This window comes from Homarus americanus, unplaced genomic scaffold, assembly GCF_018991925.1.
Source record: "Homarus americanus isolate GMGI-L3 unplaced genomic scaffold, GMGI_Hamer_2.0 scaffold24050, whole genome shotgun sequence".
Lineage (NCBI taxonomy): Eukaryota > Metazoa > Arthropoda > Malacostraca > Decapoda > Nephropidae > Homarus > Homarus americanus.
In genome coordinates, this window is record NW_024736661.1 from 823,173 (window position 1) to 846,606 (window position 23,434).

At 39.3% G+C, this 23,434-nt stretch overlaps 1 protein-coding gene across 4 annotated transcripts; it reads left to right on the plus strand.

The window, feature by feature from the left end:
- The first annotated feature begins 9,323 nt into the window (after nt 1-9,323).
- LOC121872372 (translation initiation factor eIF-2B subunit gamma-like) lies at nt 9,324-23,357 on the plus strand. 4 transcript variants are annotated; one of them, XM_042375117.1, is made up of 12 exons: nt 9,324-9,498; nt 10,660-10,830; nt 13,055-13,209; nt 14,163-14,337; nt 14,843-15,038; nt 15,737-15,843; nt 17,220-17,404; nt 17,884-17,967; nt 18,380-18,528; nt 18,985-19,082; nt 20,323-20,416; nt 21,514-23,357. In XM_042375117.1, the coding sequence occupies exons 1-11, from the start codon at nt 9,339-9,341 to the stop codon at nt 20,367-20,369; spliced, it is 1,527 nt and encodes a 508-aa protein (XP_042231051.1). In that variant the 5' UTR covers nt 9,324-9,338; the 3' UTR covers nt 20,370-20,416; nt 21,514-23,357. The 4 variants fall into 4 exon arrangements, with proteins under 4 accessions (XP_042231051.1, XP_042231049.1, XP_042231052.1 ...); XM_042375115.1 differs by having other exon boundaries at nt 20,323-23,357; XM_042375118.1 differs by lacking the exon at nt 9,324-9,498 and adding an exon at nt 9,509-9,557 and having other exon boundaries at nt 20,323-23,357.
- Nucleotides 23,358-23,434: the final 77 nt, after the last annotated feature.

Below are 23,434 nucleotides of genomic sequence, written 5' to 3' on the forward strand. Positions count from 1 at the left end.
GAAATGTTACTCACAAGGCCAGACATTTATGGACACGAGGCAATGTTTTTGTCCAACCACGGTAAATTTGGTTTCCTCTCAATACTAAACAGACTCGATGAGTTTAATAATTTTTTTTAATATAATATTACAGTATGACAACTCCTTGTATGGAATAGTTGGGAGTATTAATACCTCAAGTAATTATAACTTCTTTAACTAGGATAAATTTGGAAAGATCAGGACAATCAAGGTTTTTGCTCAACTGCTTGTACAGCACAGTACAGGGTAATAAAAAAAATTTCATGCCTTCAAAACCTGCAAATTGGTCATTCATAAATCTACAGCACATGTGATGGTCTGGTTTCTTAAGATTGCTACTTCCTGCCTGCATGCTCCAGCTTACCTTAAGTAAGCGGGGTACCAGTTCTCTGTGTCTGCCTCGTCATGGTAAGAGAGATGTGGGTTCCTGGCCGTGTTGCTCTGTCCTCCCAGTGATGTGTACCTGGGGAAGGAAACCGTGAATGAGGCCAAAGTGTAATGGGAAAGACCAACATGGGAAATATTCTGCAATACAGTATTTGGTCAGGCCTGAGCAAACAAAATAATGTATGAAAATTGTTTAGATGGGCAAAAGACATAAGACGTCTTTACATAAACCACATGACTTTTGGAAACAAACTTCCAATCTGCGAGTCAATATTTGTGGTGAATAAAGGTACAAGTCCAATGAGACGTGGAAGTGAATCTGGTGTCCCGAGACAAAGTGTACACCATCCCAGTTGGTTGTTTAATGCTCTAATATGTTAGAGGAATGAAATTACATAAGCAGAGAAGAATAATAAGTTAAGAAACTACAGTGAATTATTTTTATGATATTATTAATTTGGATAATCTGTTGTGGGGAACATTTTCTGAAATATTTAGTACCTAAAGTCAAAGTATTAGCATTATTTCATTAATTAGGTATACAGTGACCCCTCGGTTAACGAACTCGATCCGTTCCAGAAGGTCGTTCGTTAACCGAAACCATTGTTTCAATGGGTTTTTGGGTAATTGGTTCCAGCTCACCGAAAATTTCCTAAATTCAACAAAAATGGTAGAAAAGTTCACTTACTTTGAGGTGTGTATGTTGAAGGCTCCTGGATGATGATGATGGGAATTAGAATGGGGGTGGAGGAGAAGGAAGAAGAGAAGGCATTGGGGTGGAAGAGAAGTCACCCCATGGCACCATTTCACCCATAAAATTTTAGTTCTCTTGGTGTATTTCAAGATTATTTTCTTTAAATCAACACTGCACGGCATTATATATTGTCAATATGTAAAATATATTTCAAAATGACCAATAATTTGCTTGGAAACACAGAAAAAAAGTGTTTAGTTGAAGAGAGTCTCAAGCAAGATGTTACCTCCAGTGAAAACAAAGAGAGACTAACGCCGCGCATTAAACTAGTCACTTTACCTTCAATTATGTTCAATAATTGTTAAAATGACTAAAAAATTGAATATTAAACTTTTAAAATTATTGATTAGTATAAACTTCTTGATATTTACTAAAATAGTAAGGAATTTAGCCCTAGAACCGATTAATTTATTGGCGGACTGATACTAAAGCTGGTTGCCCGGCCAGTGCAAGCGAAAACATGTTGAGGTCGGTTCGTAAGAAATTCGTTAACCGAATTGAAGATCCTTATGGAAGGCAGTTCGTTAACCGAGGCGTTCGTTAAACGAGGGGTCACTGTACTGTACTGTATTACAGATGAGAAAATTATCAGGCAATAAATTTACATTCATCTACCCGGTATGTTAATCACTAGATTGAATTCTATCTGCTTCTTGAATTACTTCAGAAATAAAGAATAAATATAGTTACTGCAACTGAGCATTACAGACTAATATAGCCAGAGTGAAGCTAATCGCTATCAACTAATCCCATACCACCTTGAAAACACTGCTTCTCATCCAATCAATGAAGTTGAGTAATGTTGGGTCTGGTTAGTACTGGGATGGATGACCACCTGACAACACCAGATGCTGTTGGGATTTAATTTAAAAGGACGACTGAAAATAAACATCTGATGACTTTGTTGGCTATCTTTGGTCAAACTGGCAAAATACTAATGTTTCTCCATATGCTGTGGACGAGACAAATTTAACAGTAAATAAAAGATTGGACTTATTTACTGTATATTAAGGCTTAGCAAGAAAGGCCACAAGCTTTAACTTTATAAATAAGACCTTCCCAAAGTATTTAACCCAATCTAATTTTGTGGTCGCTTAGATTACAGTGCATTCAAGGATCATCTACTGTAGGTGCTGTATGTATTAAAACTTTGTATTACAATAATTTTTTAGTAAGGTTAACTCTTAAACTTAGTTCATTAGTACACAGACCTACTGTTCTATGAATGTCCTCTGGCTACTTTGAAACATTACATGTACAGGTTAACTTTGCTAATAACTTGTAAGTTACAGAATTGCCTCAAATGAATTAAAGGGCATCACAACTTGTATAATGCACAGGCTACTCAAATATTGTGCAGTATTGTACAGTATAGTACATACAGGCTGTACAATAACAGATGATGCATCACACACATGTTCATTATTATACTGTACAGTATATATAAAAAGGTATACCCGTACAACATACTGGCATGCACACTCTGAAACACTACACAACATTGCCCAATGTAACACAAACTTAACAAACACATTTAAAATTAGGACCATGGAGAATTAAGTTATTTAATGCACTCTGAGCAAGTACAGTATATAGAACAGGGAAATTTTTGCAAGTTATTAGAAAGATATCAAAAAATTTCTTTCAGCCAATATTGTAAGGTACTTGTACTGCATATGGAGATGTGTGTACAGGTAGTTCTGCTATAACGCGATAATTGTGTTCTTGTAAAATATCGTGTTATAGAAAATCGCGTAATAGAAATAACAGGGCTTATGGAGAAAATAGGGTTAGGTGCAGATTTTCTAGCCTTCAGTCTAAATAAATGTTACATTCATATCTAATAATGTACAGTAAATGTAACACTTTACTTGATGGGGGAGAAGGGTGATTTTGAGGTTGTCGAGCTTCTCTTCTGTTATATCCTTTCTTTTACGATCATGGAGAACGCTTCTTGTTGATATTCTTCTTTACTATATTCACAGTTAATACTGTACCACAAAATTGGAGAAATAGTAAGCAAAAATCGCGTTATAGCAAACAAGCGTTCGCGTTATACAAATATCGTTCCTAATTCATAAATCGCGTTAGAGCAAAGGAAGTGCCACACATCGATGAAGTCCCAGTTCAAGATTGGCATGACACTCATCACTTGTGGCCAGATTCTATCTGTCACCTGACACAACCACCACAGTTAATAACTTAACCCTCTCAACCTCGGAGCCTGAGACACATGCGTGCATGAAAACTTACCTCAGCCTCGGAGGTTTTTGCCGAAAAATCTTGAAAAAAAAAAATTTAGGGCTCATTTCACTGCCATGGAATTGTTTTATTAGTTGTAATGGGGTCACTTCTTGCATAAAATTGTATGAAACCATATTTTTTTTTAAATTCTTTAAATTTAAGCCACTGTTTTTAATAAGTTGAAAAAGTAGGAAAATGTTTAGTAACATCTCTATTTCCATTCACATATTCCTTGTATTATGGTGCTCATTGATATGTACTACAGTACTGTACATTATATACCAAAATAAAGAACAAAGCATGTAGAATATCATGGTACTATAACGAATGTAATTGGTTCTAGAACCTCGTTTGTTATAGCATTCGTTCGTTATAGAATTAATCCGTTCCAGGCCCCCAAATACAACCATTTAACACTGAAAAATTTCTGTGGAAATTGTAAAAAATACGGTACTTTATCTTACCTTAGGATTGTTCAGCATGCAGGACAGCAGGCAGAGGAGGAGGGGGGAGGAGAGGAGTCATCCTTCCTAGCCCTCTTTGGTGAATGTCTTACAGGCACTTTGTTTATTTATAATTTCTTTCTTAGTTTCAAGGGTTATTAGCTTTCTCACTCGCTTTTGACGATTCATTGTTACAATTGTACACTTGTATAACAAAATAGTTATAAAAATAACACGAATTTCCACATCAAAAGACAAAATTTCAACAAATTCAGTGGTGCACTGACTACACAATGACGCTCTTGCTGTGAGCCGCGGTGCAACAATATTCATGCGCCAGACGAAATAGTCCCGTATTCATCCGCGTTCGTTGTAGGAGTTGTGTTCGTTATAGCATTCTCAATTTTATAGGTAAAACCGTTCGTTATAGGAATATTCGTAGTAGAATCCGTTCGTTATAGCATACCCCACTGTATAAGGAAAAATAATATCACTCAAAAACTCGTAGAATAATTAAAGGGGCGAACGGCGCACCCTCTTCAGAGCGACACTGGCTTCATGCTGCGCTGCCAGGCACACGATAACTAAGACCATCTCGGGGAAGGTGAAGGCCCACTCAAAGAAAACGAAGTCTGTCAAATGCCGTCCAAATTTCAAGTCGGTTTCATTGAATAGTTTTCGAGTTATTTGAAAATATAGCCCATTGGACACCACGTTGCCGTCTCGAGGCTGAATGTAAGTTTTTTTGCCTTTGCAAGACTGAGAGGGTTAATATCCTTGTCACCAACTGCCTGCCAGACTAATGTATCACCAAAAATTATTATCACTTTCATTCTTAAGTTTATATCAACATTTTTAATAGTAATTTTAGTATAATTACTTTTCAAACTGAAGTTTTCTCATAGGTCATTTAGAATGCTCAGCATTGTCTAGGATATATCTCCAGGAAGGAAGAAGAGACACTCTCTACCAGCTGTCCCCTAACAAACCTTTCCAGACAACTTGACAGGTCTGACTCAAGATAGTCTAGAAGTTCACCAGAAGAAATAAAATATCAAGTTGTTCTCCTATATGATAAGAAACCTGCCATGCACCAGTTCACATTGTAGTTTCTTCTATATTCATTCGCTCACAAGATGATCTCATGTGGTCCAGTACTTTACCAAAAAGAGATAAAACCTCCAGCAGTTAACCAGGAAGGTGCAAGATAGTCCAGTCCAGTACAGTACAACACCAGGCAAGTCTGATACAGTACAAAACTTCATCAACATAGGACTCAGACCTTCATCAACTTAGCTAGAAGGCCTTGAGATTCTGGGAGTAAGGGTCTGTGGATCTGGTGCCCATCAAAATAGTCTTAACGTGCGGCTTCTCAGTAGTGAGATGCTGCAGACCCCTGTAGTGGATACTCTCCCCTACAACTGCCAATGCCATTAGCCGCTGATCACCCGATCTTGCGGCGAAGTTTCTCTGACAAGCCTAGCCGTCTAGACTCAGGGGGGTTGACACCGGTGACGCTTACTCCCGGTGGACGTGTATATAAGCTCCTAGCCTCGCCGTGAAGTCCATTCTACCTAGGGCTCTGCAACACACAACACCTCTAAAGAAGCTCCTGCACAGCAACTCCTCTACCACGCAGCAACTTCCCAGCACCAGACTGTTTTGTATATAATATATTTATATAAGAAAACCGCCATTAAGAGTTTCCCTTCTCCAACCCATCCTGAGTGCGACATCATAACGTTAACACTACAAATGGTAATCCCGGGAGAAACGCAATCAAACAGGATGGAGGAGAAACGGATCACTCTCCCAGTCTTCATTCACAACATTGAAGACTGGCTTATCCACACGGAGGCAGCTCTCATCGGCTCTACAGCTACAGACGAACAGAAGTACGTCGCCCTGGTCTGTTCTCTGTCCACAGAAGTCGCCACACAAGTTGCAGAAGTCATCACCAACCCTCCAGCTGACAACAAATTCGCAGCTCTACGAGATGCTCTCAAGAGGCGATACCAGCGGCCTGACACCAGTCTCCTGCAAGACCTATCCGGTCTCTCCCTCGGCAACTCAACTCCTGCACGTCTCTGGGACGAGATGCTGAGACTGAACTCCCGCCACACAGACAGACTTCCTGACACTATCCTGCGCCAGCTTCACACTCAGAAGCTACCTGCAGAAGTTTGTCTCGTCCTCTCGGCATTGGACTACTCTACTACCTCGGCGACCTATGCAGCCACGGCAGACAGAGTATTCCACGAATACCATGCTGTGCGCCATGCTGCCACGAACAACTCAGCAGCCACACCGTCACTTTCCTCCGATCTTGTCAATCAGACCAACGCTCCCCAGACGATCAACACCTCACAAGACATGAGGGACCTGCTACAGTCTTTACACCGTAGGATAGACACCCTCGAGCAGCTCTGCTCCTCCATGACTGCTGCTTCTCCTGTTCCTGCCCCACGCACTGTGTCCTACCGACCCCAACATCACCGTCCTGCCTCAGACGCCGCCGCCAGCCCCCAGCACAGTGTACCTGTAACAAGGGGGGGCGGGGGGGTAGGAACAACAAGCTAGCTGCCACCATGCGAGGGCTTGGCACTCTTACTACTTACATTGATACTCTGACCTGGTAGCGTGACATGAGAGAAAGGCCCATGGGTACATGTAAATATAGTATCGAGTATTAGGGAGAGAACAACGGTGAATACTATAGGTGAATCATAGACCCACATACAAATACAATGTTTATTAAACACAAAAATGGTTACAGAAAAGACGTATGCACCCAAAACAGGAACTCCTGGTACCATGCCCTCAGGCTCAATTTACTTGCACCACTACTGGGTGAACCCACACCAAAACGCACATAAACTCTTACAGCACCTTAATACCAATAAAACCAGTGGCACCTGCCAGTACAACACTCAATACCCCAGGGGCAATACTCCAGCAGCAGCCCTGGGAGTCTCATCACCAAGTGACACCTTCCAACAAACTCCAATAATTCCGGTGGACTAACACCACCACACCAACAGCCCCACCGAGTTATGTACTGTACTCATCCACCAATGATGGGGCTGGCAGTAGTTTGGGGGCTTGAAGATCCGGGTTCACCAAAGGGACAGGGCGTTAGGGGAATACTACCCCCTATGGGGCCCATGGGTGGTAGTGGAGCTTCTGACGGTCGGGGTTCAAGGGGACACCCGACTCCACTGGACCTCAGACATCTCCCAAGACTAGTGGATGCGTCATCCACGCTACAGACACGGCCTAGGCTGCGTTAGGGACCTTGAGAACTCACAACTGGTATCTTTACTCAATTGGTAACAGATACCCATCAGATGATTGCATAACTGCCAATCCATCTTACAATTTACATGTGTTACTGCAAATCGACAATCCCTCTCAAAAAAAAAAATCACAAACACCTACATACTCACAAACATTCCCGTTGCACCACATTCCACACTCACATGGGCAAACAACATACTAACTTTCCACAGCTTACTGATGCAAGGCAACAACACATTCTCTCACTTACCAGTTGTAATTCCAAATTGCAACGCAAATATGCAAAACACACTTCACCATGCACATCAAGATTATTCTCTCCCCTTCCTACTCCACATATCAAGAAGCGCTCAACACACTGACCCTTTCGACACTCACTGACCATCACCACGACCTCATCTGCAAATTTGGTAAGAAGCTTCTGCACCATCCTCGACACGGGCTCCTACTACCACCTGAGATCCCTCGCCCGAGAATTGCTGTGCTGTTCGACACCGCATCCAGCCCATACGTGCAAGAACTGATCGCTATAAGAACAGCCCAGTCCCAACCACTGTAAAAATTATCAATAACTTGTAATAAACCAGTGTATTCACTCCCAGTAAATACTACTTCTTGCACTGTCACTATGTAGAAATGCCCTGTAGTTTGAGCTTTTCTCCGTCTAGTTATTATATATCTTATTTATATCACTTATGTTATTTGTATATTATTTGTAATTAGAAACCCATTCCCCAATTATGTAACTGTATATTTTCAGCCTTCTGGCTGCCAAGCTCTTTCAATAAACCGTTAATAATTCTTATTCTTATTATTATTATTATTATCAATAACCAATGCATTCCCGTCAAAGGTCTACAGCCCTTCAAAGATATCTCGGCAACACTGATGCCAGTCTCTCACATAACTAGTAAGAGAGGAATTCCTCACTCCCTTCTACACCTCCCTGTCCATCAGGCCATCCCCCTGATGCAACAACTGGTGGTGAGACCTGGGTGTCATTCCTGTGAATGAACACGTCTCTACCCACATCCTTCTCAACTCTACACGTCAACTTACTGGACACAGGTTCTGAGCTAACTGCCCTGAACTGCTCTCTTGTGACTGCCATCATGCCTGGAGGTCACAACTCGCTGTAACTACACAACACGGGCACAGTGCACACCTTCAAAAACAAACGGATTACTGCCTAACTGTCCTTCTAATACTAAAAAAACACTTGAAATACTGTTCAAAATTATTGCACAAATACTGCTCAACTTATTACTCACTCCCCTAGTGATAATACTGGAATGTGAACTTTTACTTTACTGCTTCACTGATGAATACACGAGGAAATTATCACTGTACTCTTTGTCTCTTTCCAAAAGACAAACTTACTGTGCACACTCAAAGGCAATTGTACTTGTTATTGCCAATCTCTGTAGGGTGCAACACTGTATTAACTCTTCCCAAATGACGAGAAATACCTAAAACTGAATCCAAAAATATCGTGCGACATTATGGGCAACTTGTAAAAAAACAAAAACAAATTCACTTAACTTGTTCTAACAGATATGTTAGTATGTTAAGGCAATATCAAGTAAAGTTAAGATTGTGTTAGGTTAATATATTGTTATGTTATGCTAGGTTATTGTTACTTCACCTAAATAGTCACAGAAACGCACTTGTGCACTGTAGTCTTCTTTAATAAACGCAGATTCTTCACAACAGTTAACAGGGTAATGGTGTCACAGCTGGACTTGTCAGTTGTTCTGCTAGGCTTATTCTTTACACTCTGAACAGAAGCGATTGACTGTATCCTATAATGATGATAATGCTCACTGCTGTTTATGTACACCTTATCAGAAGCTTCTCGAACATCCTAGAATCACGAAGACGCCTGGGAGATTCTAGAACGTTCTACTCTGATCGAGGTTTACAATTACAATAATAAGTAAATCATAACAAAAACGATGCAATACATTCTAGAATATTCTTACATAATTAATACGTCAATATATACGCGAATATTTCACTAAATTTGCCAAATAACTGCTGCAAGGGACAGGAAACAATCAAAACACCTAGTTTACAAAATTATAATACGAAACTCTGCCTCGGCATAACAGTACATTACCTAGAGAGTCCAGGCATACAACAATAATAAACACGAAGGCAATTTAACCAAGGACAACCGACAAAGCCATCAGATGCTTCTCTCCAGTAGGGTCATTACCTTAGGCTTGACTACGACTTTCCCGGGTCTTTGGTCACTGTCTGTCCTGGGAAAAAATAAAGCCGTAGTGTGTCCTGGGAAGAGAAGAGTGTTCCTGGTTCAGCTCCTGCAGGTGTTGTTGTACCATAACAAACGTGGGTACTTAAAGATGTTTATTAACTCAAAACCTCATAAGTTAATATTGTTTTATCATGTATGTAGACACTTAAGGTAGACAAATAATTAATATAATACAAGTTAATTTAATGAAGGATAATCTATAATAGATGTATTAAGATATTTAAGATATTTGTATTTTATATTTTAGGTCCTATGAGCCTTATTTATCCACGTTGGGTTTAGTTTTTTTAATTAACAACATTTAGTCTCTTTTGAATGTCTGGCTTATATAATTTTTTTTTTGGGGGGGGTATTTCTGGATATTTTTTAGTTTTATTTCTGGTTGGTGAAACTCTGCCAGATGTTGCGTCAGGGTTTATGGATTATGGTGATTGTGATTAGTTTGAACCATTGTTATCAGAGGAGAGGTCATCGTTATCAAGGGTTTATATCATAATTCTTAAACTTTAAACTATTGTCTTCTTAAGTTTGAACCATTGAGCTCAGTTTAATTATTGTCCATAGAGGATTAAACCATTTTTGTCCCCTGAAGTTCAAACCATCAGTCTCAAATATTTAAACCCTCATTCTTAAATGTTTAAACCATTGATTGTGTTGTTGGCTATGGGGCTAAACCACTTACAAAAAAACATGACAATGGAACCTAACCTAACCAGACATTTAGGTTAGGTTAGGTTAGGTTAGGTGTTAGCCAAATATGATATTAAAAGTGAGATCCCCAAAGTGAATGGATTGTGTCTGTCTGCTTCCATTTCGTTTACTTTCCATTAGGTTATGTCTGGTTAGGTTAAGTTAGGTCATCTATCATGACAGTAGAAATTCTAGGAATATGTGACTTTTTCAGACTAGACATACAGTATATAATTGGAGTTGCCAAAAGGGGCATAAGCTATCTTGAGATAATACATTACTATACAGAAATGTAAAGAGAAAGTGTTCTTGCCTGTATTATGAATGCCACTTATACACTGAAACCTCCATATAATGGACTTCTCTCAATATAATCAGTTACATGGGGGTTTCACATCTAACAGACCCTCAGTATAATGGACTTTCATCTTTGTATAGTCCGTTAAATAAAGGTTTCATATATAATGGGCCCTTGATATAATGGACTTTCATCTCTATATCGTTCCTTAGATGGAAGTTTCACTGTAATGGGTCTCACTCTCCAGGTGACAGTCACACCAAGATGCATCTAGAGGCTCAGGCTATTGTGTTGGCAGCCGGCCCAGGGATGAGGATGACCACCTTGACCAACCACACACCCAAGTGTCTCCTGCCTGTGGGTACACTCCCCATGGTCTGCTACCCCTTACAGATCCTGCAGGAGGCTGGCTTCTCTGGTATGTGTGTGTGTGTATGTATGTATGTATATATGTATATATTAATGTATGTATGTATGTACATACGGTGTATGTACGTATGTACAGTATGTACAGGTACTCCTCGACTTACGACCTACTTGACTTACGACCACCCGGACATGCGACCGCCGCAGCCGTACAGAATTTTTTTCAAATTACGTATTTTTGAGTCCCGACGTTAGTGATCGCGCTGTGTACTGACAAAATTTTTGTTTGTAATTCCATTTAAAATGGCTGGCAAGTGTAAAAGTAAGAGTTCTCGTGGTGCTGAGAAGAAAAAGAGACACCCATTTTAGATTTTTTATGTATTATTTTCGCATTTTTGACTTTCAACCAATTCGACTTACAACCTGCTCGTCTGTTCCTAACCCCGTCATAAATCGGGGACTGACTGTATTTGATTCTTCAGTGACATCATAATTATTGTACGGTTCTGAATCGTGGCTGACCAATAACTTGAAAGGATTGGAAAGACAGTATAATAAACTGGTGAAGTGCTTGTTTGGTGTGAGGAAAAACACGAGATGAATCTGTGCATGATCGAGTCAGGTATTCCCCAGTGCAAGACATTATTGCAAAGAGGAGATGCAAGTTTATGAAATCAAAACATGAGATAATGGACATGGAACAACTTCTTCATTTTGTATATAATTTATGTAGAATAGCAAATACACCAGGATTTAGATTCATGGCGAGAGCAATTACCTTAGACTATAACACAAACCCACTAGACAGAGTGGTGAATCTGGTAACGGAGAGGTCAGCTGGAGCTACAAAATTTGCTACGTACATATCCGATCTGAACCCTTTTATGACAGTGCTACATGAGGTGTACTTAAGTAAGATATTTATCCCGGATTTTCAGTGCGAGTCATTCACCAGGCTGAGACTTTTGTCACACACCCTCAAAGTAGAGACGAGCAGGTGGAGTCGCACACCAGCAGAGTTGAGAGTATGTCAGTGCGATGACAGTCATGAACAAGGTGAACGATGTGCTGATCAATTGTCCGCTCTCTGCACATTGTCGTGAAAGGTATCATATGCTGACTTTCTCCAGTATCAGTGAACTCTTAAATGAAAATATATATGTGCCTGAATTATGTAATTATGTACAGGAGGTACTAGGAATCTATACGGTAGTTAAGATTGAAATTGCCCCTTACATGTTATGTTTTGACTTAAAATATTTTGTTGGACAAATATATTTTGAATTCTATTGTATATATTTACCATGTATTTATACTTTTGTCAATAAACTACTAAACTAAACAATGTATGTATGTATGTATGTATGTATGTATGTATGTTTGTATGTACTTTATACTGTATATATGTATGTATTGTGTGCTGAATATATGTATGTATCTATTAACTATAATTTATGTATGCATGCTTGTACAGTAGCTAAGAAAAAGTGTCTGACAGGTTGGGTCCGATGACAACCAAAATTATACGTTCAACTGGTGATGTCTCGGGAGGGTTGGTTTGCATGTCTTCACCCATCGCCATTCAGTATCCAACACAGGGGGTGAGTTGACATATGGGAATAAAATAAATGGTTAAATAATTACTATCACATAGTATAAGGAGACAACACATATATCCCAATACCTATCATCTGTGGTCTCATGATGTGTCACACAGAGTATGCACAGATACTTTATTAGCTACTGTACACTCACTCCAAGAAGTATCTTTAAGGAGAGGTCCGATCAATTTCAAAATGAACACTGCGACTCCTCGTCTCAGTAGGATTGTCAAAATCTATCATCCATTGTCATATTGTCTCACACAAAATTGTAAAGATACGTTTTGGAGTGAGTGCACAGTATTTATTTAGTTTGTATTAAAGCATAATTTATTTCTAGATATATTGGTAGCCAAATAGTGACAGATAGACTGGGCACACGAGTCTGTAAATAAGAACATCAACAGATTTAAGTGGAAAGTTGAGTGGGTGGAAAGACTGGTGATGACAGAGATAAAGACTGGTGATTGGCAGAGATAAATACTGGCGATTGATGGAGATAAAGACTTGTGATTGATGTAGATTGATTGATAAATTACAAAGAATTAATTCATGACCACGATACTCTAGAAAGACATAAACAGCTAAGGAAATAATGTTACATGTACAGTATAGAGGAAGTATTTATAACTATGGAGAGGAAAGTTTGTTTACATAACGTGCTCGGTGCGACAGAGGTGACGGTGGTGGTGAGCGGAGGAGAGGAACAGAGGATGAGTAAGGTGGTGGAGCAATACGGCCTCAAGCTCAACCTCGACATAGCCCCCGTCAACACCTCCCACGACCCTGGCACGGCCGACTCCCTCAGACACATAGCCTCCAAGATCAAAGTCAGTGCCTCTAACCTGTCTGTCTGTAGCTCCAAAGATTTCTTTAACTCTCTGTTATGTGTCTGTACATATGTCTGTTGTTGTTTCACTTGAGTGCAGTCTGTTTGTTTTGATATTACCCACAACTGGAATATAAAATGAAACCTCCATGTAACAGACATCTATCTCCACACGATCCTTTAGATGTGGGATTTCATGTCTTATGGACCGTCTATATAATGGATTTTCTTCTCCATATAGTTCGTTAGATGGAGATTTCACTTCTAACGGAACCTTGATATAATGGATCTTCATCTCCATATACTGTAGTTCATTAGATTGAGGTATCACATCTAATGGACCCTCGATATAATCGACTATCATCTCTATATAGTCCATTAAATAAAGGATTCATTGTATACTGTCCTGTTCCAATTAGCTACAGAGGGGTGAGGGGACATATAACAATTCTTCATCTGTTGTGGCTATATCATGTCACTGATACAACATAAGTCTCTTTCTATAGTCCTGTAATATTACAGAATTTCTCACTCGTTTCTGTCCGTATGTCACTGGATACTTTGTAAATTTTTATAGATCACTTGAAGAAATATCACCCCGGCTTATTTTACGTAGAGATTAACCACCCTAACATTATTTTGGGGGGATGAGGTTATGTTAGGTTAGCATTAAGGTGTTAAATATCTAGGTGAAATAAACTGGGGTGGAGATTCTTCTGATGATCACCATCCTCTTTGGGTATCTTATGAAGTTTAGGAACCCCAGCTTATTTCACCTGATGATTAAAACACCCTAATGCTGAATGGGGAGTCAGGTTAGGTTAGATTAGAATAGGTTAGGTTGGGTTAGTTAACATAATAAGATTAGTCATCGGGTGAAAGAAGTGGAGCTTCCCAATCTTCACGAGATCCATGAAAATTTTCCCCAGCAATTGAGAAGTTTCCTCCTCGCAGCGGAGCGTTGATGATGTGGTGATCGTAACGAGCGACCTGGTGACGGACGCTAAGCTGCAGCCAATCATGGACCAGCACCGGTCTAGTGGTGCTGCTCTCACCATGCTCACAGCCAATCAGCAGCCAGAGTTCTTAAAGGCCACACCTCCAGGACCTAAGACTAAACCCACTATCAGTAAGTCATGTCTGGTGTCTTAGTACTGTCTAGAGGCTTTGTGGTGCTGGCCGTATAGAACAGACCTTGTGCAGTACTGTATATTATTCCTTGTCAATCTTAAAAGACAATCAGGAGGGTGAGTGAGGGAAGTGACCATTCCACTACAAAGTAACATCATGTACAATGGTGATATGTGACATTTATCTCCTTGGCTGCTTCACCATTTATAATTGGAAATGAGGAAAAATTAATCTATTTTCTGTGTTGATGAATAAATCCCCTTGGATATAGCAGCTCAGTTTTCTATACCATGGTTCTGAGATGTTTCTAATTTGTTTACCATGATGGTGTTAATTATTCCCAGTTTCTATACAGGATATCAGGTTTCTATGATAATAATGACACGCAAGAGGAAAAAGTACTTTGAAAGGAGGTGTTGATTAGTGTTATTGTAATAGTGACCAAATTTATGTAGTAATTATCATTTTGTTTAAACAATCTGAATTAATTTTTTCTCTTGCAGACAATGACGTTATCTGCACACAGAGCAAAACGGGGCGGCTAATGTACGCCGTGGCTGGTGGCGACTACGACGAGGTCATCTCTCTGCACAACCGTGTAATGAAGAGCGCTAAGTCCCTCAACGTGTCGACATCAACGGTTGACGCTCACCTCTACATCATGAAGAGATGGCTCGTTGATTACATCCTCAGCAAGGAGTATGTAGTCCCTCCCCTTCCCTTCCCTCTGTTCATACTGCTTCATGTCTCTTTACTATTCATAGTAACTTGAGTCATCGGGTTCTGTTATGTTCACATTATTATTTACATACGTATTGTCTCCAATATACACACTAAAGGTAGTCCATGATTAATGAAATACAGCATTTCCGTTCCTGAAAACACTCGCTTTAACAAATATGATATGACACAGCGGACGAAGGACTTTGACAATAAGAGTCATGGTGTTAATTTTGAAATTCATTAAACCCCTCCATAAAGGTACTTTTGGAGTGTGTGTGCAATCAAAGACAAAGGTCATGTCACGGTTTTGTCCGAAGATTAAATATAACTCGTGAAACATTATGAGACACCCCTACCACAAGGCAGAGAGCACCAAAAGTTTAGCCCTTCGGCATATGATTTCACTAAATTTCACGACATGAATTGTCTTTCATTGTACATGGTTGTTATTATTGATTCATCTTATTAACTTGTGTACACACGCCCCAAAAATTACCTTCATGAAGAGGTCCGATGAATTTCAAAATGAACACCGTGACTCCTGTTGTCTTGGAAAGGTTGTCAGAATCCTTCATCCGTCTTGTCATAGTGTCTCACACAAAATCGTAAAGATATTTTTATGGAGCGTATGTTCATGGCCGTGTGATTATATTTCTATATTCTCATTGTTATAGATCCTTGTGTGGTGAGATGGGCTCCCTCAAGGCTGAGATTCTTCCCCACATCATCTCCCGTCAGTTCACCAAGGAGCCGATCAAGCAACGCAGCGAACGGAAATTGGGTGAGTGACAGGAGAATTGGGGTGAGTGACAGAGGAAGCTGGTTGAGTGACAGAGAAGGATTTGGGTGAGTTACAGAGAGGACGTTGGTTGAATGACAGATATGGAATTGGTTGACTGACAAAGGAAGCTAGTTGAGTGACAGACAGGAAGCTGGTTGAGTGACAGGAATTTAGTTGGTTGACAGGAAGTTGGTTGAGTGAGAGACAGGGATTTGGGGGAGTGACAGATAAGAAAGAAGTTGAATGAATTAGTGAGTAATGGGTGGGTCAGTTTACAGGTGTGAGAAAGTGTGAGGGGAGGAAGCCATCACTGGGTTAGGTACTGAGGTAGATGCAGTACTGGATATTCTGTTAAATCATCACACAAGTTCACACTGGTTCATTGTGTACAAGGATGGTAAAAGAGTGTTAGTGCAAGAGAGTGGATCCCTGAATTTACCTCAGGGTGATGGGGGAAGAAGAGATTTATATATGTATGGCATCATTTGGCATATTCTGTGTATTTATGTATTTTGTACAGTGGTCCCTCGGTTAACGAGCACAATCCGTTCCAGCAGGTTGCTCGTTAACCGAAAAACTCGTTAACTGAAACCATTGTTTCAATGGGTTTTTGGGTAATTGGTTCCAGCTCACCGAAAATTGCCTAAATTCAACAAAAAAGGTAGAAAAGTACACTTACTTTGAGGTGTGTATGTAGAAGGCTCCTGGATGATGATGATGATGGGAATTAGAATGGGGTGGAGGAGAAGGAAGAAGAGAAGGCATTGGGGTGGAAGAGAAGTCACCCCATGACACCATTTCACCAAAACTTTAGTTCTCTTGGTGTATTTCAAGATTATTTTCTTTAAATCAACACTGCACTGCATTATATATTGTCAATATGTAAAATATATTTCAAAATGACCAATAATTTGCTTGGAAACACAGAAAAAAGCGTTTAGTTGAAGAGAGTCTCAAGCAAGATGTTACCTCCAGTGAAAACAGAGAGAGACTAACGCCTGTCTGGTGTGTTAACAGGCTGGATGGCACGCCAGAAACTAGTTTCTTTACTTTCAATTATGTTCAATAATTGTTAAAATGACTAAAAAAGTTAATATTAAACTTTTAAAATTATTGAATAGTACAAACTTCTTGATATTTACTAAAATAGTAAGGAATTTAAGCCCTAAAACCGGTTACTGTATTGGCGGACTAATACTACAGCTGGTGGACCGCCAAATGCAAGCGAAAACAAGTTGAAGTCGGCTCGTAAAAAACTCGTTAATCGAGGGAGTGCTCGTTAACCGAAGTTAAGAATCTCATGGAAGGTAAATTGTTAACCGAAATCTCGTTAACCGAGGGACCACTGTACTTAACTAACTTGTATTTCTTGGCAGATATCTACGACGTGTTAGAAACGGAGGAATTTGACGACCTGGTGAGGAAGTACAACAGTAGTGTGGTGTTGTCGCGCCATCACAACTCCCTGGAGCTGGACGCTCGGGTGTGTTACGTCTACCATCACCCGGGCTGTTGTGTCCGTGCCAACACCCTCAACTCTTACTGGGAACTCAGCAGAAAGGTAAGTTGGCAGTTCTGTATTTGTTTTAATTCATCTGAGTATTTATCTTTTATTTTATGGAAGTGAAACATTGACAGATAAGAGGATGATATATGTAGACTTGAATGAGCTTAAAAGAGAATGGTGAGGTGGATGTGATATTGAAAGTTTAGAAACCCTGTTCAGAAGTAAGAGGGCAGCTGAGTATTGAGTTTATTAGTGTGTATTGCATATAAAGGTAGACTGGGGTGGTTTTGGGCATGTGGAGACAATGGAGGAGACCAAGTGAATTCAGAGATGTATGAGATGTATGACTGACATGGGGATAAGTTAGAAATTATATCATAACTAAGACACTGACAAGAGACGATGCAAGAGATTGTGTAGCAGGGAGAGGTGCCATGAGGTTGTCACAGCCTGGTTTAGACATTTACTTAATTCCATTATTATTGTAGTGTTCCTTTATAACTTAAGATCCTTCATTTGGTCAATCTTTCCAGATGCATTCATTGTTTGAGCAAGTTTACCCTAACTCAGCATGGAGCATCAAGCATCCGTCAGCAGATGTACAAGAGAAGGCTCAGGTGAGTCTTAGCATACATCACAGTAGCTCATAACAAGAACCATAACTTGCTGACATACTATATGGTGGGTAGAACAGTGATCACTTATTGTAAGATTCTTTAACCCACAACTGGCTCCCTGTTTCATCCTCATAAGTGCAAAATATGGACACAAGAAACGTGAAACTTCCACTGAAGATGGCTGCTGTTTAAGAATTAATTACAAAAGTCTGTAAATGTTTACTTTTCTTTGGTTTAAAAATAGCACACATTAGATACTACTTTATATGGATAAACAGATGTCTAAGACGCAAGTGTATTTGGGGAATTGTGAATACTGTGTCTAGTGGCAGCTGATATAACAACTTTTCTTATTACAATAATTTATTTTGTTTTTCCCATTGGTTTTTGCACATTGAAATTATCTCTGCAGGTGAGTGATGACAGTCTGATTGGTTCAGGATCTGTCATATGCGAGAAGACCAACATAACAAGTAGCGTCATAGGCAACCACTGTCGCATCAACTCCTTCGTCCGTATACTGAACTGTGCCCTGGGCGACCACATCACCATCGCCCCGGGGTAAGTCCATGTTATAATATTGTACTGAATTCCGGCTCAGTTGCCATTTGCGTACAGCACTTTATATTTGTTTGGCTTATACGTAGAAACAATACATATTTACCTCTGATCCTGGTCTTCGAAGCATCTCTTCCATAGCTGATGAAAGTACTTCAAACATTGACTTACCTGTTGTCAGCTGTATGTAGTATTACATATTTTTGGCGAGTGACTTTATTACATGGAAGACTGAAGAGCATCTCACTCACTCACAATATAAACTTATATACTTACTCTTCTAATATAATATAGTGCCGAGGATATATTGTAACTATAGCTGTACAGTATAATGTATTTCTTCAGATTTGCTCTCAACTGTATAATGTCTTGATTTATATTCATAAGATATTACATGTAGTCTTCCTTTATAATCATTCCACACTACATTACAGGTATCAAAGACAATATTTATTCCAGGTGTGTGATTGAGAACAGTTTGATAGCTGCCAACGTGGAGAGGAAGTGCACCATAAAGAACTGCATTGTTACCGACCCCAACAAGATTGAGGAAAACAGTAAGTACATGTGTGCAGGTGTATACTCCATAAATTATATACCAATCTGTACATGTGTGCTTTATACCAATCTGTACACCTGTGCTTTATACCAATCTGTACACCTGTGCTTTAAACCTGCTTATCCTGGATGGTAATTGAATCACATCTCATATTGTCTCAGTTCTATACTTGGCTTTTTATACTGAAGCAATTTCTTAGTACTATCAGATTGTTGCCATAGATAAAACGTAAGGTATATTTGGCCCACACTTATTGTCACATAGAGGACTGAAGGGGAAGGAGTGGGTCAGTGCCTTCGCATGGTGATGATTGTGTGTCAGTCAGGTTGTGTGTCGCTAGTGCTGTCCCGGCAGTATATGTCAGACGGGATGTGTGGGACAGGTAAATGATTTATTTTATCTGGGTATTTTTTAACCTGTTAGGATTTTTACAATGATTTGGTATTGCAACAGATCGGTGGCGATGTGGCCTTACTACTATTATTAGCATGAACTTTTTGTTATAACAAACTATTGGTGATGTGTTTATACTAACCGAACTAACTGCTACCTGATATCAGTCACTGACACACACACACACACACTGCCTCTTTAATGGATCTCGACCCACGACCAGTTGCTTACTAGCACCCGGCATTATAACCTTTTTTCTAATGAGTCCTAAAACATGTGCACACACTCTAAAAAGTATCTTTAAGAGAGGTCCGATGAATTTTGCAATGAACACTACTACTCCTGTTGTCTCAGTAGGGTTGTAAAAATCCTTCGTCCTTTGTCATATTGTCTCACACATAATTGTAAAGATACTTTTTGGAGTGAGTCTGCAGTTTGTTTGGACTCCCTGATCTCTAAGGTAAATATAATGTTTTTTGTTTTGACTTATAAAATCTTTAATGAATGTAGCAGATAGAATGATATATATACAAGTGTACTGTACTTTACTCTGTTTCATGGTGTAGACGGTAGATGAAATGTGAATCCCATTTTAATGCTTTCAGTTTTCAGTATACAAAGTGCTCCAGGCAAGAACAGGATAAGTGACAAAGCAGGTTGAGATGTGTTTATTATGCCATTATGATCCTCAAACATCCCTCTCTCTCTCAAATAGAACACTTCTTCATCTCAAACCTTCCTTGTACTCTTGTACTCCTTTAGTTTTCTGAAATGTGTATTATATGGCGGGTGAAATTAGGAGTGAAATCTCCGAAAAAAGAATCTCAATCACGTTCTTTCCACAGAGACTTATACCAATGAAATCTTGGAAGCTGTACAAGATTTTGCTTAGTCAAACGCACAGTACTAGTGAACACCGCCACCTGCATCATGGTCGCTGTAAGTCTCGTTGAGCCTCGTCTTTGTCCCTCCCGTCATTATTCCTTAATTGTGTCCTTTTTGGTCTGAGTCAGGACCAAGGTTCTCTCTAATTATTTACATCACAGTTTAATATTAATGTTATGTGCACCAACATGAAGGTGATGTGCAGTGCACACCAAAATGTTGTATTTAGGTATATTATACAGACAGTCTTTAATTTACAAAGATTCAGTTTACCAAAGTGCAAAATCAAAAAAATATTTCAGTAATTTTTTGCAGCATTGAAATATGTTGAGGTGGTATAACTGGCATCTCAGGGCCTCCTGTACTGGACCTGGTCAGAACCTATTTAAATCTGAGCTACGTAACCCATAATTCTAACTTGATGTAATGTACAGGCATGGAAAATTAGTCCTGTCTGTAACCTTGAGATTCGTGAATCCGAAGTATCACACATTGTTGGTGCCGTAGATGGTGTACCTGTGCTGTATGGTATCTCAGATTCACAAGTTAATGAGTCTCTGGGTTCATGGATCGGAGGAAGGACTTACAGTACTTTTTTCCATGACTGAACCCCCCCCCCCCGATGTGATCTCATTAAGCATAACCAACTTTGGGGTTTGGTTGTAAGTATTTGGGGTTGATTCTAGGTCTGAGCTTTAGTTTAGCTTTTGAAATATGATATGTAACAGTACCAGGACTTTTTTTTAAGATTTTGACTTAAGTAAAATATTCCTTAACCCCATTAGTGCGGGGATACCACTTTTAATATTGTATTTGGTTAACGCTAGATGATTGTATTCAGCATATAGGAGAGCCCAATCACAAGGGATTAGTAGACTATCTCTATCAAACAGTTTTATTCAGCTCAAAGGGGACCCTGTACACAAAGGGTCAAGCATTCTAGTGCCAAAGTTATTAAATGGTACAGTACTGTGTTGTTAAGATCAAATACCCAGTAACAGCAATGGGTATAGCATCTGCAGCTTGTGGGAGTTTTAGTGATGTTGATGTTATTGTCTTCTGCTGAACTATGAGACTATGTATTTCAGTCTATTAATTATTTACCATATGATAGATTGTATGCTAAGTGTGATACCTTTGTATCTTGCCAGAGCCCGGACTGTGGAGCTGCTGAACCGTGAAAACTCTCTAGTTAAATTATTAAAAAAAAAAATTGTAATAATAATTAAAAAAACATGATCAGTAAGACACACCAGAATAACAAAATTTAGTGGAAATTTAACCTGGTGAGAGAGGTCCCTTGTCTCTATAGCAACACACAGTAACAAAATACTGTAGTAATTTGTGAGTGTTGACGATCATCACACACGGAGACACATTGTTTAAGATCCTTTGGTTGATGTGAACACCACAGCCGGTTCATATACAGTAATATCTTCGTTAGCTGGAATCCCTCAAACCCGGAACTCTCCGATAGCTGGAATTGAAATTTTCCGAGGGGCACATTTTCTGGAAAATTCTGAATAAAATTTTCCCAGTACCTGGAAAATTCTGGGGATGGGGGATTTTCTTCAGGCTTTGAGAGATGAAATAGTGCATCCTTCTGGAATTTCCGAGAACTACTGATACTGCTTTTATAATGTCTCTGGTGTTATGCACACTTTGATTATTAACATGTTATGGAGAACCCACATGTAATTAGAACTTAAATATTGTTGAGTGTTATTATACCCAGAGAATGTGTGACAGTGTTCAGATCACACACTGAAGGCTTTAGTGGTGTAACAGCTGTTTCCAAGAAAAATTTTTTTTTTTTATTCATGGGTGAGAAAATAGTTCCAATGAGACTTATTATGTGGACAATAATAGTTTTCAGCTTGGTATCACTGTGTTGTAAAATTTAATTTGAAGATTACTCATCGAAGGGTGATTCTCTGGATATACAAGCTGTTAGAAGCAGGTTCAGACAACAGGAGGCACTACAGGGTGGGATGTACTGTGTAACTCCTGCCCATAAAATGATAAATTATGTTCTTGTTTCTCCATAGAATTGTGAATGATATATTACTGTGACGTACAGTCGATCCAAAAACTATCTGTACTTGTGGGGGTGAATTTTAAAATGAATACTGTGACTCCTGTTGTCTCGGTTGGGCTGCCCAAATCCTTTGTCCTTCGTGCCATATTGCCTAACACAATATTGTAAGGATATTTTTTTTTATCTGCTGTGAACATCAAGTATGTGTCAGCTTCAGGGCCTCATGTTAATGTAATCATCTCACCCGGGAGGTAAACTAATCACTGTACAGCTGTGTATGACCAGCTCTTGATGGTATAGTATAGAAGTTGCTAAATATTACTGCCTGGCATTCACCATCTAGTGGGTTCCCCCCCCCCAGTAGTGTTGGGTTACAGTACAGTATTTATATTTCTAAAGATTGAGAAACAGTCAACAGTGGATTCATTTTATGAGTATACAAGGATTAGGACACAGTTGGCAGCCAGGTGAGGCACCTTTGAGTTAAGTAGTCAGGACTTTTCTTCTTTGTCTTAGGTAGGTCATGGTAGTCAGGGCAGTATAGTTGCTAGGTCAAAGGTGGAAATTGTGCAAGTCATTTGACCTGAACCTTTACAAAACCCATTGTTAGTGTGTAAGGGGAGAGAGAATCTGAACCTCTGTTCCAACTGGAATTAAAACTGGAACTGTTGATCTCTCAGGTGATGTTGAAACACTGACCACCAGAGGAGTCGGGAGATATTGTCCCACAAATTTTGTAGTTAAGGTGTTGGTGTAGTTTAAGAGAGAAATTGTGATTCATCATATTTTATTAATTAATTTGATTTAATTTTGTGTTGAAAATTATCTTCAAAAAGAAATCACAAACTTCACAAACTCAAGCAACATGAGAGGGTGGCAGTAACAGTTACAGGAGCACATATGGGAGAGATTTGTTTATAAGAATGTTTTGTTTTGAATATATTTGAAAATGTGAAATGGTTTTTATTCAACCTTACTTAATGTTTTGTCATACAGTGTGTGTTTGTGTGTGTGTATGTATGTACTTTGCCAAA